The sequence below is a fragment of the Canis lupus genome, chromosome 23 (assembly GCF_003254725.2).
Source record: "Canis lupus dingo isolate Sandy chromosome 23, ASM325472v2, whole genome shotgun sequence".
Classification (NCBI taxonomy): Eukaryota; Metazoa; Chordata; class Mammalia; order Carnivora; family Canidae; genus Canis; species Canis lupus.
The window spans coordinates 3552135-3571206 of NC_064265.1; the positions used below are offsets into that span (position 1 = coordinate 3552135).

General features: G+C 44.8%; 2 protein-coding genes across 5 annotated transcripts in view; one reads left to right on the forward strand and one right to left on the reverse strand.

The window, feature by feature from the left end:
• The window catches only part of UBP1 (upstream binding protein 1), a 52534-nt gene extending 38627 nt beyond the window's left edge, over window positions 1-13907 (forward strand). For 3 of the 4 annotated variants that reach the window (XM_025461425.3, XM_025461428.3, XM_049099794.1), the window contains 7 exons: window positions 1424-1478; window positions 1763-1856; window positions 4654-4744; window positions 5505-5620; window positions 7479-7621; window positions 8347-8398; window positions 10857-13907. In XM_025461425.3, the coding sequence (XP_025317210.1) occupies window positions 1424-1478; window positions 1763-1856; window positions 4654-4744; window positions 5505-5620; window positions 7479-7621; window positions 8347-8398; window positions 10857-10894 (589 nt within the window). In that variant the 3' untranslated portion in view covers window positions 10895-13907. Of the gene's footprint in view, window positions 1-1423; window positions 1479-1762; window positions 1857-4653; window positions 4745-4909; window positions 5237-5504; window positions 5621-7478; window positions 7622-8346; window positions 8399-10856 lie in introns of those variants that run through there. The other variant, XM_025461429.3, reaches the window with a different exon arrangement.
• Window positions 13908-13918: 11 nt separating this feature from the next.
• FBXL2 (F-box and leucine rich repeat protein 2) overlaps window positions 13919-19072 on the reverse strand; it is a 108659-nt gene continuing 103505 nt past the window's right edge. Inside the window, 2 exon segments of the mRNA XM_025461430.3 lie at window positions 13919-14874; window positions 15543-15755. Coding sequence (XP_025317215.3) covers window positions 14767-14874; window positions 15543-15755 — 321 coding nt within the window. The 3' untranslated portion in view covers window positions 13919-14766.

Below are 19072 nucleotides of genomic sequence, written 5' to 3' on the forward strand. Positions count from 1 at the left end.
TTGTTCTGCGGCTCTGATTGGCATCTGTGTAGCCCAGGGCTCCGGGTGGGGGCCGGGGTCCTGTGGGGGCCGCGCGGTGCCGGGAGCGGGGGCCTTCCTGGGGCTTTTCTGAACGGCCCAAGCAGGTCACCTCAGAAGTTCCCTGCAGTCAGGAAGTTTCCAGCTGGGAAGGAAGGCTTCTCTTTCTTACACTTAGCATCCTGTCTTGGTCAGCCCTGGCGGCTGTGACTGGAGCTGTAGAGCAACAGAAACTTGCTTCTTGCTGTTGTGGAACTGGACATGTGAGGTCAGGGTAGGTTCTGGTGAGGGCCCCCTGGGTTGCAGATGCCTCCTGGGTCCTCACACGGTGGAGTGGACACCCCACCTCCCAGCGGCCCCGCCTCAGTCACGCTGTCAGGTCAGGGGGGACAAGGTTGGTCAGCATGCGCATTTGGAGGGCACACAGGAATTCAGTCTGTAACAGTCTGATAAGAAAAACAAAAACCTGCTTTTCCCTGTGGAGATGAAGAGATGGTAGGCAGTTCATCTGGTAGATGTTGGTACTTTACGAGGAGGAGCAGGTGCTTGGACTCTGGTCCGGGAGACCAGGCCCTGGCACGTGCCCTCTGGGGGCGCCACTAGTCTCACAGCACAGGCTGGGATGTCTCAGGCGACGCTTATGACCCCAGAAGCGGGCTGTGGGCCCGCACTGTCTGGGAGCTGTGCTCCACGAGTGACACACACCCTCCTGTCCCAGAGGGTCAGGAAGGACAATCACTGGTCAGATCATAACTTAAGTCATTGAAGTACAGGTGCTAAGAAAGGAGTCTGAGCCCAGGACCAGGAAGTGCCATGCTCCCCCATGGAGTTACCTTAAAAACTCAAGGGGGGTGGCACCCTTTGTTCCTTTTGTTGCCCTGGATTTCCCCCTCTTTTATCATGGGTACATGTATTATTTAAAGGGATCTCACTTTCCATTTTTACTTAGGACCCTTTGTTAGAGCTCCTTATTTTCTTTCTTTCTTTCTTTTTTTTAAGAGCTCCTTATTTTCTTAAAGTGTGTGTGTATGTGGCAATTTACTGTTAACTGTTTATCCTGATTCTTGTATTTTTCCTTACTAAAATGAATGAGTATCCTTCATTTTCCTGGCACCCCTGGAGATAATTGGAATTCTTTTTTAATTGCAATTAAAACTTGCAATTCTTACTATACCTGCTGGAGAAGGAGGAGTCACAAATCAAACAGTCATTTTCTTTGTCCTCACTCCCTGACCAGGGGTGCCAGCATTCTTAAATCACAAATTTATACTCTCTGTCCTCCGATACTATGTTAAATTTACCCAGTTTGATAGCTTTTAAATCTTGATTTAAATATGTGTGTATATGTATACATATAGATGTATATATGAAATAATTCTCTTTTCCTTCCCTCCATTCTCCCCAGCAATTCTTCTTCCCCAAATCATCAGGGAGATGGAGTTTCACAGGCCTGCAGTGAAGTAAGTATGTTCTCCCTGAAGCTGCCTGAAGCTCTGAGGGGCCTGCATTTGTAAGGCTCTTACAGAGATCCAAGGCATTGTTGGGTCCCTGAGTAGTCACACCTGTCTTCCTCTTGGGTGTTTTTTTTACTTTAAACTTGGAGGATTTCTGTGTTTTGTGTGAATATTGTTCTTCATAACATGCCAGCCACTTGGGATTTGGTTTTTTGGGGGGTTTTTTTGTTTTTGTTTTTGTAAGTTTGAATAGTTTCTTGTGTTTCTGTTCATTTTTTCTTTGTTAATAGCAACTTCAGCCTTCAGCCACGATCCAGGAAACACAACAATGGCTGCTCAAAAACAGATTCTCTTCATACACAAGACTGTTTTCCAATTTTTCAGGTATGTTTGTGTTCGTGTTTGTGTACATGTGTGTTTTGTACTTGTTTCTGAACTTTTATTAACCTTAATTTTTAAAAAAATTGAAGTAATTATGGATTCATAAGAGGTTGTCAAAACACTTAGCAGGAAGTCCTATGTACCTGTTCTCCAGTTTCACCTGGTGGTAACATCATGTGTCCCTCTTACACCAGGAAACTGATGTCAGTATGATCCACTGATTCACCAATTTAATGTACCTTCATTTTTGTACAGGTATATATAGTTCTATGCAATCTGTCTCATTTTATTCATTTTATTGTAAAGTAATTTTTTGCTTTACCGTATGTTGCAAAGATAGCACAGAGATGTTTTGTGTACCCTTCTCTCAGTTTCTCATATAATTGTAGTATCGTATCAAAACTGGGAAATAGACGTTGGTGCAAAGTGTGTATATAGTTCTGTGTCATTTTATCACATGTATGGATTTGTATCACCACCACCAAAGTTAAGATACAGAATTATGCCATCACCACAAGGATGCCATCACCACCTTTATACTACCCTGCTCCTCCCCCACCATACCTACTCCCTGGCAATCATTAATCTGTGTTCTGTCTCTTGGATTTTGTCATTTTGAGAATGTCAGATATATGGAATTACATAGTATGTGACCTTTTGAGGTTGGCTTTTTCCCCCTCAACATAATGCCCTTGAGTCCATCCGAGTGATAATGTTTATCAATAGTTCTGTTTTATTGCTGGTGGAGTATGTGCTATGAATCTACTCAGGTATAGTGTTTGTATACTTAAGGTTTTTCTTGCTGAGTTAGCTAAGGGAGTATGTGGAATTTTTAAAAAAGATTTTATTTACTTATATAAGAGAAAGAGTTGGGGAAGGAGCAGAGAGAAAGAATATCCAAGCAGACTCCTGCCAAGTGTGGAGCCTGACTCGGGGGCTTGATCTCACAACCCATGAGATCAAGTTGAAACCAGGCATCAGATGCTTAATTGACTGAGCCACCCTAGTGTCCCTGTTGATGGAATTTTAAAAGGGACCAAGCAAGGTGCTTGCAGTGGTGCTGTAAGAAACCTGTTGAGAGGGACAGAGATAGAAATACCATGTGGGACAGAAGCAGCATTTCCCAAGTATATTTGGCTGTAGGACCCTTTGCCTAACACAGCCTGGCTAAACACCCCCTGAGAATTGCCAGGCCACAGTAAACTGGTAGTGAGCTTGCCTGGCCCGCAGTGCTGTGGGGCCAGGGAAATGGAGTGTGAGCCTTTGAAGAGGACAGAACTATGTGCACACACCTGACCTAGGGGAAAGTTTGATTTCACAAAGGACACAGTTTCCTATTCTGTCAGCCATTTATTGTGACGTTGTGCAATGAGTAGTCATTCCCTGTGTAGCTCTTTGTCTCTTCAAAATTAAAGTACTGGATAAAAGTGTTGCTAGCTTGTAGCCACATTTATATATGATTGTATCTTTATCTGGAAAATTGAAAATCTAAAAATTTCAGTGTGTAGGCAAGATGCATGTTCAACCCTCACAGGAAAGACACGGGAAGAGCAGAGCTATGAAGAGCTCTGGCGGTGGGAGCTGAGGGAGGTCCTGTTAGATGAGTGTGTGTTTCTGTCTGGAAAATGTGGAGCTGGCCTCTTGCATTTCTCTCTTGCAGGAGCTCCCAGCAGTAGAATGGGGAGGGGGGACAGGGAGGCTGCCGCCCTGAACCTCTAGGCACTCACCTTCACAAAAGGCTGTGTGCAGGTCAAGGAGATGCACACACACATCTCTGGCCACAGCTCTGGGCCCTGGGGGAGGTAGCCAGTCTTCGCTTCCCCAGCTCTGAAAACCGACACCTTGAGTGTCTGCTTGATGGTGGTGGGCTTTCCTGGTCTTTTCTTTTACAAGCTAGGAAGTCAGTAGGTTCTCCCCTGCAAGCCTTCAATCAAAAATAGAAAGATAACTCCATTATCTTGTTACATACCTAAGTGGGTATTTATTACATGGAAGTCCTGTCTTAATCCCAGAGGGTACTTGAACTGTACCAGTAAACCACATCATGAGTGTTAATGAAGGGAAAGAGGAGATTATGGACACAATGAAGCATAAAAAGTAGGAAAGTGGGATGAACTTCATGTATCCAACCCCAGCCTTTGGTCAGTCTTGCTCTCTACCGTTCCCTCTCCTGCTTTTCTGTTGTATTTTAAAGCACATCCTAGTTACCAAGCGCTTACACTTAGCAGCGATTTGTGGGGGCAGTCTTAAGGTGATATGCAGTTCTGTGTCATGCTTTCCCTTTCATATTAAAACTGGCTGCTGTGACAGAGTTATGTTGCAGAACATTTACATGTTGAAGTGTAAAGAGGCCTGGTCCCAGCTCTGCTACCAACTTGGGCGAGTCCCCAAAACTCTAGACTTCCATATCCTCTTTTTGTAAAATAAAACATTATTATTGTGATCTCAAGGTTAAATGTCTGGGGTCAGATTTATGTTTACCCACACGACCACCAGCCAGCCAAGACCAGGTGAAGTCATGTATTGGGAACAGGCAGTCCAGTAGGCCCCGCTCGCCATTCTGATTGACCTTCCTCTGGGCTTCTGAGCTCCTCCTCAGTACATAACATGGGAGTGCCAGCATGGGGGTGGGGGGAGGCTCTGTGGGTGCTCTTGTGTTTGCGTGTATGAGCGTACATATGGGAGACCGTGATGGTTTTGAGGGACGGTTCACTGTGTGAAGACAGATGCTGTAAAGCAGCCAGTTCTGCTTGTTCTTTTTCCATCTCTTTGAGAAGAATCTCTTTCTACTGTTCTCCAGGTGCCGACTTATTAAAACTGACAAAGGAAGATTTAGTACAAATTTGTGGTGCAGCCGATGGGATTCGGCTCTATAATTCACTGAAGTCAAGGTAAAATACTGTGTTTTAAAAGGAACCATTTGCTCGAAATTAGGTTGTACCTTTGTGTGGGGAATTGGGGCAGAATGTGTAACCGTGCTAGGTTGGCGTGCGCCTGTGCACTTGGGGCGTGGCGGCATTGTGCTCACAAGAAGACTGTTTTGTGTGCACCTTCAGGGCAGGCCCAGATATGATGCAGGCACTGATGAGGGCAGAGGTAGACTGTAAGACTAGGAATGCACATGGGCAGTACTGATTTCTTGAAGACGACTGGGTTTGTTGCCAAGAAAACAAACTCCTCATTTAGGTGAGCGATACAAATCTCTGGTTTTTCAAGGTCATGTGACTACTACTAAACAGTTGTTAAAAATGTAAACTTCTAATTGTGAATGAAAATGATGGAATTGTAAACTTTTCTGGCTTTTAAGATCCATTTATTATCATTGCTATTTCTAGACTTGTGGTGTGAGAATTCCATTAAAATTGAATCTTACTAACTTTAAATTGCTGACTTAATCTTGAAACTTAAATTTACCAGCATCTGACAGACCCTCTCAATGGTTTAGAGTCTGGATCATCAGATTAGACCACCTGTGATAGTTGGTGTGAGGTGTGTGTTTTTATATTTTTATTAGTCAATTATTTTGTGTAATGAAATAATACTGTAAAGTTCTTTTAAGGAAATAGAACTTAGAGTCCTATAGTTGTCATCTGTACCTACCGTGGGGCTGTGTTCTCCCCTCGGCTCCCATGTGGTGTCTTCTGATTGCAGGTCGGTCAGGCCCCGCTTAACCATCTATGTCTGCCAGGAGCAGCCGAGCAGCTCACCACTGCAAGGGCAGCAGCCTGCAGGCAGTGGAGGTGACAGTGGCAGTGGGACACCCTACGGTGGGTACTGACTCAGAGGCAGCAGCAGGGAGGCCGGGAGCCAGGCTCGGAAGGGCTGTCACCGCATGGGGACTGCTGAGTGGCTCGGGTGGGAGTATGGCCGGTGTTGAGGGTGGCCTGAGGGTCCATGGGGCTGGGCCAAGACGTCGGGGGAGAGGGATCTACTGCCTTTCTCGCTTCCCCCACCACACTGAATCTCCTTTGTCCGTGGCCCTTCGTGCCAGATATAGCTAACAAGGTGGAAGACTAGCCTGAATGCTTTTTGGGACTTTTGCTGGCTTTAATTCCCCACTTACATCTCAAAATTACTGAAATGATGAATATAAGATTGCTGTGTGCCAGGAAAGCAGGAGGGTTTTTGTTTTGTTTTGTTTTGTTTTCCATTTTACAGACTGGGGGCACAAACTTAAAATACCACATGTGCAGAGATTGGTGCGTATAACCGCACTGAGTGTGCAGCCTTGTCTTGACAGGCAGCTGGCCAGCCCTGGGAGCAGTGTGCGGAGGGCACCACATCCCGGGGGCACCACACGCACACTCCATGCCTATCCGTCTGTAGGTTGGGAGGGCTGCTCGGCCTATGGACTCTCCTTATTCTGTAATAGAGTGCTGGGTTAGGGCAGAGACAGGCCCTGGTCCTTCTGTCCTCTAAATATGGCCCTGAAAAAGGAAAACAATCACTCCTTCTTCCCATATTCGGAAACAAAATAAGGGCAACACACTCAGAACTTTCCAGAGAGATGTGTTAAGGAATTAACAGAAACAGTCATTTACCCTAATTTTGGGGAAAGCTCTGTTCAGAATCACTTTGTGTTTGATAAATCCCAGGGAAAGCATCACTCTTGTGAGCTTTTCCATGTGGTGTCATTTTGACTTTATTTTTTATTTTTTTTAATTTTTTTTCATTTTGACTTTAAAAGCTGTGAATCTTAAGACCGAGGATACAGAGGCTTAGTCTGAAATGATAAAATCCTAAAGGAGCTCTCCGTGTGTCATCAAAATGTCATATATCATATCTATGCGATCAGGGTCAGGCCTGATGGGCCTCAGAAGGTGTTTGAGGAGGAGTGTAGGAAATGTTGACCAACAGCCCTAGATCAAGGGTTTCCACAAACTTCCGTAAAAAGGCCAAGTAGGAAATGCCTTGACTTTATGGCCCCGTAGGGGCTCTTTCCCACCAGCTCTGCCTTTGTGCTGCCAGAAGCACCAAGACTATATAGTGATGGGTGTGGCCATGTTCTGATAAGATTCTGCTCCAAAGGAATGAGTGAGGGATCCCTGGGTGGCTCAGTGGTTTAGCTCCTGCCTCTGGCCCAGGGCATGATCCTGGAGTCCTGGGATCGAGTCCCACAACGGGCTCCCTGCATGGAACCTGCTTCTCCCTCTGCCTGTGTCCCTCTCTCTCTCCCTCGCTCCCTCTCTCTCTGTCTCTCATGAATAAATGAATAAAATTAAAAAAAAAAAAAAAAGGAACGAGTGAGGCTAGGGTTTGGCTCACACAAGCTGTAGTTTGGGGACTCCACACTAGAGCAGCTCTGTGGCTCACCGTAATTGTAGTTCCTCATTCTAAGCTTCTCATGATGTGTACTCAGCAGAGGTTTCCATCACTCTAAGCACTCAAGAGACCACTCTTGTTTGGGGAAGCCAGGTTCTAGCACTGATGATCTGTCGCTGGCTGGCTCGAGTCTGTCACTGAGCAGGACCTATAAAGAGCTGTGCTCACTGTGGATGCAACAGATGACACCTGCTATTAAGTTAAATGTTCCAGAAACACCGGCCCCTAGGTGCACTGTGCTGCAACTTGTGGAACACAGATCAAAGACTACTGCTAAAATTCTATTCTCATGTTTTATTTCAGTTTATCATGCAATCTACTTGGAAGAAATGGTTGCTTCAGAAGTTGCTCGAAAACTTGCAATGGTGTTTAATATTCCTTTCCACCAGATTAACCAGGTCTACAGACAGGGGCCCACTGGTATTCACATTCTCGTTAGCGATCAGGTAACGTAAACTGGCGTGCCATCTCTTGTCCCTACCACACTGGCATTTACTTTCTCTCTGTTGTTAAAGGACTGTGCGAAAATTCTGTGATCTCTTGTGCTCTTGAGAATCAGTTTTAAAGAGCTGGGATCAAACTTAATAATCTGTAACCAAGAGTTTTGGATATCTTAGTGATACAAGGACTATAAACCCAGCTCTGTGGCTCAGCCCCTCTGCTCTCCACCCTCCCTTAGAACTCACCCAGGAACTTTGGGCTTAGCAGGGCTTTGGCCCATTTTATGGAGGGAGGTGTTTGGGTGTATTTTCCTTTTGTGCACTGTTCGATGACTGATTTAGGAAAGTGTTAAGGTTATTGTTCCCCCAGTGCTCAGCGACAAGCAAGTAACAGTAGAGGAGCGCTCACGTCAAGGCTTTGTGTTGAGTCGTTATTCACAGAGCCTGCAGGGGACCTGGTAGGCTGGGGGCTGGGTGGGAAGGGTGTGCTGTTGCACTGCCTCAGACCAGCCACGGGCAAGCCTGGTCAGCACATGGCCCTGCCAGCACAGCAGGTGGAAATGCGTACTACCTCACGCTGCTTTTACCAGACTGTTTTGACCTTGGAGTTCTGTACTTGTGCAACAGTATGTAGATGATGACATTTTCCTGTGGTTGCTAATTCAACTGTTTTCTGATCAGCTCAGAAAAAAAGTTGGATCTTAATTGTGTTATTTGCTTTATCCTTCTAGATGGTTCAGAACTTTCAAGATGAGAGTTGTTTTTTATTCTTCACAGTAAAAGGTACTTTGCATGACTGCATGTGTCTTGAAATGCTGGAATCATGAAAGTGTGTGCCTGTAATCAACAGTCATCCTGTGTGTTTACTTTTGAAAATGCTGGCTTTATTGTTTTAAGAAGAGTTTGAAAAATGGATTGAGAATATTTCTAGTGGTTGTAATAGAAAAACTAACTAGCAAATAAGGAAGTGGAATCAGTCTTAGATTATTGAGGGGGAAACTCAATTCAGCCACCATTTCACTGGGCACCTTGTGTCAGACAGCTTTTGGTGCTAGAAAGGTCTGGAACAGAACTCCATGAAACTCCTCGTGGGGAAAGCAGAGCAGAATTGACCACCAGATGCATATAATTAAAAATCTTTTAAGTGCCATGAAGGAGTGGGAAAGTGGAGGTGCTTGTGTATAAGGGGGAGGTTGGGTAGAGGGATGTGGTGTGGATGGTAAGGCCTCAGAGGAGGTGTCAATAATGCTGAGACCCGGAGAATGAGGGGAGCCACCCACTTGGGGAACACTCCAAGGGTGCGAAGGAAAGAGCTGGGCTGCTGTGCAGAGCCAAGCGAAGTCTGTGTCACTGCCATGTGGTGGTGTGAAGGGCACACGGAGCAAGATGGAGTCACAGTGAGAGGTATGGTCTGGTGTGCAGGACCCAGGCACAATGGTAGTTTAGATTTTATTTGAAATGCCCTGGGTTGGGACGCCTGGGTGGCTCAGTGGTTGAGTGTCTGCCTTCGGCTCAGGTCATGATCCCAGGGTCCTGCCATGGAGCCCTACATCGGGCTCCCTGCAGGGAGCCTGCTTCTCCCTCGGCCTATGTCTCTGCCTTTCTCTGTCTCTCTCATGAATAAATAAATACAATCTTTAAAAAAAAAAAAGAAAAGAAAAGAAATACATTGGGAAGTCAGTGAAGTTGTTTAAACCAAGGAGTGATGTGATTAGGTTTTTCTTTCAGTCTTACAACTCTGTGAGAATGGGGGAAAGCTGGAGGCAGGAGAGGTCACCTGGGTATGACACATTTATGGGCAGGGCCCTGCTGGGCTCCACAGTTGGGAGGTGGTGGTGACTCTTGTAAGAGCAGCTGGGCAGATGGTATTTGCAGAAGAGAGGCAGGAATGGTTGTGGGGGAGCAGTCAACAGTTCCATTTTAGGTGTGCTTGGAAAGGTCAAGTTGGCAGGGAATTGTCCCCATCTGCAGCTGGTGGGAAAGGCCTGGACTTAAGGTGCAGTAGCTCCAAGCTGTGGAAATCATTTAGGGAAAGAATATGGAAGGAGGTTCCAGCTGGAGGGTTAATGGAGGGATTTTTTTTTTTAAAGGGCTTATTTATTTAGCCACTTATTTATTAGAATGAGAAAGTGGGTGAGAGCACAAGCAAGGGAGAAGGGTAGAGGAAGAGAGGGAAGCAGACTCCTCGATGAGCTGGGACCCTGATGTAGGACTTGATCCCAGTACACTGGGATCATGACCTGAGCTAAAGGCAGACGCTTCACTAAGCCACCAATGGAAGGATTTTTAAATGCAAAATTATTATATGAGAAGAGACTTTAAAAGTCTGGTGGGTTAAAATCTGAATCTAATCTTACACGAAAGCTGTACTTTGAAGAGCAAGTCCTGTGTCCCCTTTTCCTAGATGTCATTCTTGAAGGGAGCAGTGTAAAATAGCACCCATGTTACGGCTTTGCTTGTGCCGGGTGCCTCGAGGTTGCCATCTCATTATCTGCAGGGTTGCTTTTCCGAGCTGTTCACTTCATCTTTCACTGCCACAGCATCTTTGGCGTAGTGCTCCTCAGTGTTTTGTTGTCACAGCAGTACAGCTTTTACTCTGCAAAACTCAAATGATGTAAACAAGGAAATTCATCCTGTAATTGTATGGTTGTGTTGCTGATGTCAGACATCACAGGACATCCCCTACAATCTCAGTACACTGTTTTTCAGGCTCCTGTCCTCGTGAAAAAATTTCTTTTGTTTCTTGATGAATGCCTGTACTGTTCCTAGCCATTCCGATTAACACTGGGCCATCAGACAAAAGTAGTGATATTTTCAAAATGTTTCAGATCTGCCTCTGAGGAGCTACAAAATTATTTCCAGAAAAGGTGGACGGAAGCACTCAGTTTGTGTTGTGTGGAGGTGGCTGTCCCGTGGGCTGCACGGCGTCCTCACTGCTCTGTCCCCAGCTCCCCGCCCCCTGCTCACATCATTTTGGCCACTTGTCTTGAGTCCCGTACCCCCCAGAGGTGACAGGGAGCATGGGTGCAGGGTGCTGATGGGCATATGGGCCTGACATCAGAAAGTAAAATATCTCAACAGGGACTGTGTTGTACATGCTTTTTTTCTCTAGAATTATTTAAAGGGAACTTGAGTTGGGAAGGGAAACTGTAGCTTTCTGGCAGTTTTCAGTTTAATAGCCTTGATTGTCTTAAGCCTGACTGAAAGAATTGTGTGTAACATCTCTTTCCTTTTCCTGCAGCTGAGAATGGCGATGGTATCCACATAGTTTTGAAGTGATGTCTTACTTAGTCTGAACTATATTCAGTACCAAATAAAGTCACGCTTAAAAGTGTGTGAAGACTGAATCCAAGAAGTCTTGGGATTGGATTTTACCGTATGAAATGTTTCATATTGAAAACACAAGATGACCTTTCTAATGAGCTGTATGAGAGGCGAATCTCCTCACTGTCACTGCCACAGCCAAGCATCCTCGTGAGAGTGAGCACGTTGGGACAACATGCGTGCAGCTCTGGGGGCCACATGCAGGCAGCGCTGCCTGCTTCCCTGGCAGAGGCCAGTAGATACAGTTCCTAGAAGCAGCCTTTGCTGTCTTTTTACACTGTATGCGGTTTGGAAATGAATGTAAAAACGTACTGTGGGCATTTACCTTCTGTGCCAGTTTGGCTCTTATTGCCTGAACCTTATGCTGACCCAGGGTGGGGGTGGGAACAGTGGTGTCGTGGACTCAGCACAGAATCTGTCTGCAGATGTGATGTGCCCATACCATGATCAGTGGTCAGGTAAGAGGCCTGGCACCTTCTCGGAACAAATCATGTCTAAGGGTGTGTGTGACGGGCTCGTGCCAGAGCGGGGAAGATCCAAGCCAGGAAGGCGGGCTTGAAGCAAACTGCATTATCAAGAGTACCTTGGTGAGAGGATCAGTGTAAATCCTAATAGGTACAAAGACTTTTGTGTTTTTGCTTTGTCAAGATTTATTGAAAAACCTTTTGCTTCTGCTTCCATTTTTAGCATTTTGTTTCTGGTTTTCATTTTTGAAGCCCCATTGCTTTTTAAACTCATGTGGTATTCCTCCCTTTCTCTGTCCTCCCCACCCTGCACTGTCCTGTTCTGAAATGTTTTTTAAAGCCCTTCCCCAGACAGTGGAAACCGGTGACCTAGGTAGGGGGGAAAGTATGGTAGTTTCTGACTTGCTGTGAAAGGGGTCTTTGAGTTACCAACAAGTAGAAATTATTCATGGCAAACGAGATGTCATAAATGAAACACTAAATTGTACCGTAAAATTTCACCACACTTCTGAAATACTGAGCTTTAGTACAATCATGGGTAAACATTTTGGTGATTAAGAGGCTTTTTAATATACAACATAATAGCTTCTTTTCCATAAAAAGGTGCCTCTTCCACAAAACCAAATGCTTGTCTGCCAGTGCACTTCTCAAAGGGAGTCCACGGCTTTTGCTGTTTTCCTCTGTCGCTTCTCCCGGCCCCAAGCCTTCCCCACACGCCCCAGCAAGCATCTCTGAGGCCTGTGGTATAGGAGACCGGTTTTTTAAACTTCAGTTCCACTCTGACTGTAGCATCTCTGACCATTGACCAGCTGTCTTGGTTCTGAATGTGTTCCTTGATTCTTATCTTTGCTCAGGCAGGAATAGGAATGAGTAATTTGGGCTTTGAAATCTCTCCCAGAAGACAAACTACTTCGATGGGAAAAAGCTTTGACATTTTGTGTTTTATTTGTAGAGGGGGTTATTGGATACAGAGGAGCCTGGTCTCATACATTTTCATCTTCAGTCTGAAAAGATCTGTAATTCTGTAGACCCTGAAGCGGGGGAACTTTTCTTTCTGCCATCTCCCTTTGCTTTCATATGAACACCTCTTCTGTACCAATCATTTGGAAAAGAAGTGAGCATATCTCTTGTTTTAGAGTTTTGCTTGTCTGTTTAGCATTCCTTTTTGAGTCTCAACATATATGGAACAATAAATGTCATTTAATGCTGTGTGCTATTTTGAATTCCTCATCAGGTTTTAGAAGTGGGGTCAAGAACACTTAAAAGCTCATTGAACTTGAAATTATACCAAGCAGCATTGAACATTAGTCTGTCCCAGCAAAGCAGGTTAAATTATGGCACCAGCAAATTTGCTATTTTTTTTAATAGTAGGATGTATACATTTCAGTATAATAAATGTTTTCCGATTGTTTTGCAAACTCGTGTCTCATTTAAAATCCCAGTTCCTGATGGTGTCACCTCAAGCCCTAGAATCGAGGGGGTTCCATGCGTGTGTGCTGAGCACACCCAAGTCTACATGTTTTAAGAGGTGAGGCCTATGTGTTGCATTCTTTTTGGTTTGTTTTCTCAAAGCTGATGCAGCTGAGGACAGATTATTCCATGAACTATTCCATGCCTACAGAGGAAGCCGCCTTGCTTTTCTCATTTGAGAAACCTCATCTGTGCTGTTCCCTTCTTCTAATGAAGTCAAAGGTCATTGAGGAGGGAGTCCAGTAACTCTGATATGGTTGTGTCCTGGCTCAAAAGAGATGGTATAGAAAGCCCTGGTCATAGAAATTTTTAAGAGAGACTATAATTTACTGAAGCAAGTGTGTGTTTTATGCTTTTTATTTAAATAGCTTCCTACATCAGTCACGCCCCCACGCAGAGTGGTGTCAACGTATATCAAAATTGTCGCTGTGGTATAAAAGCACACATGCTAGACCGGGCAATACTGGAGGACATCGTCCGGCCCTGACTCCATCAGGGCCTGGATGCTCATTCTGATAGTCTTGTTAAATTAACAGGGGTCGTGTGTGCACCTGCCTTCTCTTCCATTGTAACCTGAATGCTCCTAAACGGCCCGTGTAAAGGAAGCCCTGCAGTTGTGGGAAAATAACCGTCTCGGCTTGTTCCACTCCAGCTCCCCGTGAGCTCTGTGCTGGTTGTTAGGAAGGGTCAGCTGCCATGAACACTGAAGTTCACAATGTGAGAGTGGTGATGGGTTCCTAATCTTAATAAATACTACACATGTGAACAGCACAGAATGGAAACCAGAGCTTATCCGATTTTAGATAATACTAAGAAGGTCTGAATTTGGAAAATGGTTTTGCTCAGATTTGTCTGCCATTAAGATTATAGCAATAAAACCCTCTGACTTAAGCATTGCAATGGTTTATTCATTTTTATGAGTCTAAAAGGTGCCAACACTTTACTGATCTGAGTTTTAAGTGTGTACAATTTTTGAATAGTTCTGGTGTAACTTGATTTCTAAGATTTTAAAATAAACTTGGAAAAAAATCACACCCATTCTACATGCATCCATTCATTATTTTTAATTGATTATATATATTATAGATAACTTAAGCCTTAATTCTATTTCCTTAAGGTCCCCCAAATTTTGTGAGAGATGACATGATTAGCTTTTCTCCTACAACAAAAATGCACTCTGCTGTAGCGCACGCCACAGCTTATTTCCAGTCAGGCAACACAGCCTCTGAGTTGTGTTTGTTTAGTTTCTGGTCCCCAAAAGTGTAGATGACAAGCTGACAGAAACAGAAAGGTGAAGACCCTGCTCCACCCAATTCTGAGTCCTCATTTCTTTGGTGTCTCATGGAAATCTACTAACTTGCCTCCCACCTAAGTCTACATATAAAACTCTCAGGCATCACGAATTTGCAGTACAGGTCACTTTGAGAAAGTTTTGCTGTTTCATCAAGTGGAAAAAGTCCTGCTAATCAAAATGAAATCAATGTGAATTAAAGTAGGCCACTGGCTTAAGTATCAGGTAGAAAAAATCAACAGCTTATTTTTTCTGCTTGATTTGTGCTAACACTGATGGTCTATTGAGGAATGCTGACAAAGCCAACAGCAGAACTTCTGTACCTAAGAAGGCACCCACCTCTTAGATTCAGGTCTCTTGCATGTTCCAGGCGGCACTGAGACCACTCTTGCCATGTGCTGACAGACACAAGGCTTTGATTTGATTGCATCGTGGTAGACTAAAGGTGAAAACTATCACCAGTTACTGAAGTCTTTTACCTGTAAATGTCTTTCCCAGTGGAGAACCAAGAGATTTGGGTGAAGGTGGAGCAGGTGGGGAAGACTTGGGTCTTCTCTGGAGGAAGAAACATCTCATTGTGCCTTGGGCTCAGGCAGCTGTCGTCAGAGGATGACACAGCACCTACAAAGTCGCTGGCCACTTCCTCCCACTGCGGTCGGAGGAGTGACAGGAGCAAAATAGGCGTGGACTTTGACGTGAGGGAGCTGAGCCTGGAAGCAGAAGACAGATGAGGAGTGCCGAGTAGTCATCAAGAGGCTACGCTGAGGATTAGAGGGACAATCCCAGACAGGCCTACAGTTCTCCATGTAGAATCCACTCTACTTGATGCTCAGGCAGAGTTCATATAGCATTTCTAGTGTAGGCCAGAGCTGCCCCTGTTGACATACATATCCCCTAAAGCAACACCTTCTGAAGAGAGGTGAACAGAGTATCTGCCCAGGGGCAGTCACTAGTCCTGCGCCCTGAGCGGAATCCTCACAGCCACAGCCCCTGGGCCAGCTCTGGGACATGAATGCAAAGCTGCCTCAACCTAAAGCACACTCAAGGAGACTAGGGGAACTGCCTGGGGGGAGAAAACCCTCTGCTTAAGGCCTCTTCTCTGGAAGTTAACCAGGACTGTGGTCTCCTTCCCACTGGTGATGACTATGTCCCGGATTTCCTTACAAGAGTTCTGATCCCCAGACTGTGGCACCTCTGCCCCACACCCATTCTGGAAGTTGAATCTGCCAGGAGGGAGACCTAATAAGGAAATCTGGAATAAGACACTTGCATAGCGTCAGTTTGTATCACTATAGGCTTAAGAGAAAATGTGGAAGCTGGATTCTTGATGTATTCATGGCTTAAAAACTGCAGGAAGTGGAGCCCCGTGCCCGCTTACCCGCATGCGCTTGATGCCTGCGCGGGTAACCTGCTGGCAGTCGTACAGCTCCAGGCGCTCCAGGCCGCGGCAGTTCTCCAGGTGCTCCAGGGCCACGTCGGTGATGAGGAGACAGTTGTCCAGTTCCAGTACCCGCAGCCTCTCGTGACCGCAGGTGCTGTTGCTCAGGTGCAGGATCCCATCATCAGTGATGAGCTCACAGTGGGACAGACTCTGGAACAGGGAGACATGCGTGGATATCTGTGAGACCTGCTCTCTCCCAGGCTCCAGGCCTGTGAGAAGCGCACATGCTGGGCGGAGCAGAGTCCTACAGTAACTGCTGACCACAGGAGGATTAAACACCAAACCTTGGGGTGCTCTAGCCATGGGTTTGCTGCAGCTCTTGGTGACTGACTTCTCTCATTTTTACAATTACGTAAAAATGGAAATCATATTGCAGGTCACAATACAGTTGAAGAGGACAACATGAGAGGATCCTGAACCTTCCATAAACACCCTGATTCTACAGCTACATAAAGGACAGCCTACTCTAAAAAAAAAAACAAAAAAACAAAAACCCCAAAAACCTAAAAACTGGCTGACTCCACATTGAATGAGAGAAGGCCCATGTCATGGTAGGTAGGAGACGTTGGGACACAATCTTGCCATAAGTCCCACTCCCAATGCAGAGACCCACAGCTGGGAGGGAGGGAACTCAAAACCTGGAGTTTCTCCCTGAGTAGCAAAGGCCTTAAACCCCACATTGGGCATCCTGGCCCTTAAGATCTGTATTTGAGAGACCCTTAAAACATCTAGCTTTGAAAACCAATGGATGTAAACCATGACACCCACAAGACTAGGGATCCCAGAAACAGCTCTTAAAGGGCTCACACACTTGGACTCACCCATCTCAGGGCCCGCATGGAAGTGGCCCATTGAGGGGTGCCTGGACTTTGTGTGGAAGAGGCCCATTTACTTGTCTCAGAGCACTAGCCTGAGGGTCAGGTATCTGATTTGACACATTTAGGGGCATGCTGGGGTACTCTAGGTATGGGGGCTAGGGGGCATTCATCTTTACACTCCTATCTTGCTCCAACTGGAGGATGCTTTTTAAAAAATATATAGGGGACCCCTGGGTGGCGCAGCGGTTTGGCGCCGGCCTTTGGCCCAGGGCGCGATCCTGGAGACCCGGGATCGAATCCCACGTCAGGCTCCCGGTGCATGGAGCCTGCTTCTCCCTCTGCCTGTGTCTCTGCCTCTCTCTCTCTCTCTCTCTCATAAATAAAATTAAAAATATATATGTATAGGCTTTTGCAGCTGCTGCTAGAGGACACCTCTATATCTCCTGGCTCTGGGGGCCAGGAGATGGGACTTAAGCTGGTGGGCCTCACAGGACCATAACCAACAGAGAGAGTGGTTAAATGTCCAGTATTCCCAGGGCACAGCAAGAGACAACAGGCCCAGCAATTGACTCTGTAAAAGAGGCCTAATAGCTTATCATCATAGCTGCAGCCTGAGGGGCAGACTTCTAATTAAACACAGCAAAGGGCGGACTATCCTCACTGGAGACCTCGGAGGGCACCAGGATCTCTTGGAGGGGAGCTTTTATATGCTTCTGGTGCCCCAGTCTTTGGGGCCTGCCATTCAGGGATGCTCTTGGATCAACCTGGCTCTGAGGGGATCCTGGACTCACCTTGTCCCATAAATACCCTATTCTATAGCTATAATAGATGAAAAAAAGTGGAGATAGCATAAGGGATTTATGGGACAACATCAAGTGGACTAAGATTCATATAAAAGTTAGAGAATCTTGAAGTCAGCAAGACAAAAACAACTTCTGTACAAGGGAACCCCCATTAGACTATCAGCAGATTTTTCCACAGAAACCTCAGGACAGAAGGGAGTGACGTGATACATTCATAGTACTGAAGGAAAAACTACTTACAACCAAGAATACTCTAACTAGCAATATTATCATTCAGAACTGGATATAGGGTTTTCCAGACAAGTTAAAGCTAAAGATGTTAATCATTTTGCTAAACCAGCTTTACAAAAAATATTAAAGGGACTCTGTCAAGATGAAAAGACAGGGCACTAATTAATAAAACTTGTGCAAGCATAAATCTTACTGGTTAAGGTAAATATATCGTAAAAGTGTAATGGATTAATCATATCCAGTATGAAGACTGGAAGCCAAAAGTAGTAAAAAAAATAATAACAACAACAAAACCCCAAACTACAAACAAGGGATACACAAGATAAAAAGATGTAACATCAAAAACGGAGGAGGGAGGGAAGAGTAAAAATACAGAGCTTTAGAATGTATTCAAACTGGGATCCCTGGGTGGCGCAGCAGTTTAGCGCCTGCCTTTGGCCCAGGGCGATCCTGGAGACCCAGGATCGAGTCCCACGTCGGGCTCCCGGTGCATGGAGCCTGCTTCTCCCTCTGCCTATGTCTCTGCCTCTCTCTCTCTCTCTCACTTTGTGCCTATCATAAATAAATAAAATTAAAAAAAAAAAAGAATGTATTCAAACTTAAGCTATTATCATAAAATAGACTGTGACAAATATTTATATGTAAGCCTCATGGTAACCACAAAGTAAAAATCTATAGTAGATATATGAAAGATAAAAATAAAAGAATCTAAGTCTAAGACTAAAAGTCATTAAACTACAAAGGAAGAGAATAAAGGAACAGAAAGGAACTACAAAACAGCCGGAAAACAACGAACATAATGGCAGTAAGTACATAACTATCCATAATTACTTTAAATGTAAAATGGACTAAATTCTCCAATCAAAAGACATAGAGCTGGGGCTCCTGGGTGCTTCAGTCAATTAAGCATCTGCCTTTGGCTCAGGTCATGACCCCAGGGTCCTGGGATAGAACCCTACCTTGGGCTCCCTGTTCAGTGGGGAGCCTGTTTCTCCTCCCTGCTTGTGCTCTCTCTCACTATCTCTTGCTCTTCCTTTCTCAAATAAATAAAATCTTAAAAAAAAAAAAAGTGCTCAGTGAATTAAAAAAAAGGACTCATTATATGTTACCTATAAGAGACTCACTTTAGGTGTAAGGATCACACAGATTGAAAGTGAAGGGATGGAAAAAGCCCATGCAAAGAAAAACCTAAAGAAAGTTGGAGGTAGCCATAGTCGTTACATCAGACAAAATATATTTTAAAACAGACTATAATAACAAAGGACGTTACATAATGATAAAGGGGTCAATCCAACAAGCGTATAAACATTGGTAAATATTTATAACCCAACATAGGAGCACCTAAATATATAAAGCATATATTAACAGACCTAAAGTAAGTAATTAGCAATACAATAATGGTAGAGGGCTTTAATACCCACTTACACTTACTTAATGATATAGATAGAACATCCAGACAAAATCAGTAAGGAAGCATAAGCTGTACATAGCATATTGGAACAGATGGACTCCACAGATATATACAGAAGATTCTATACAAAAGCAAAATACACATTCTTCTCAAGTGCACATGGAATGTTCTCCAAAACAAATCATATCTTAGAATACATAAGAA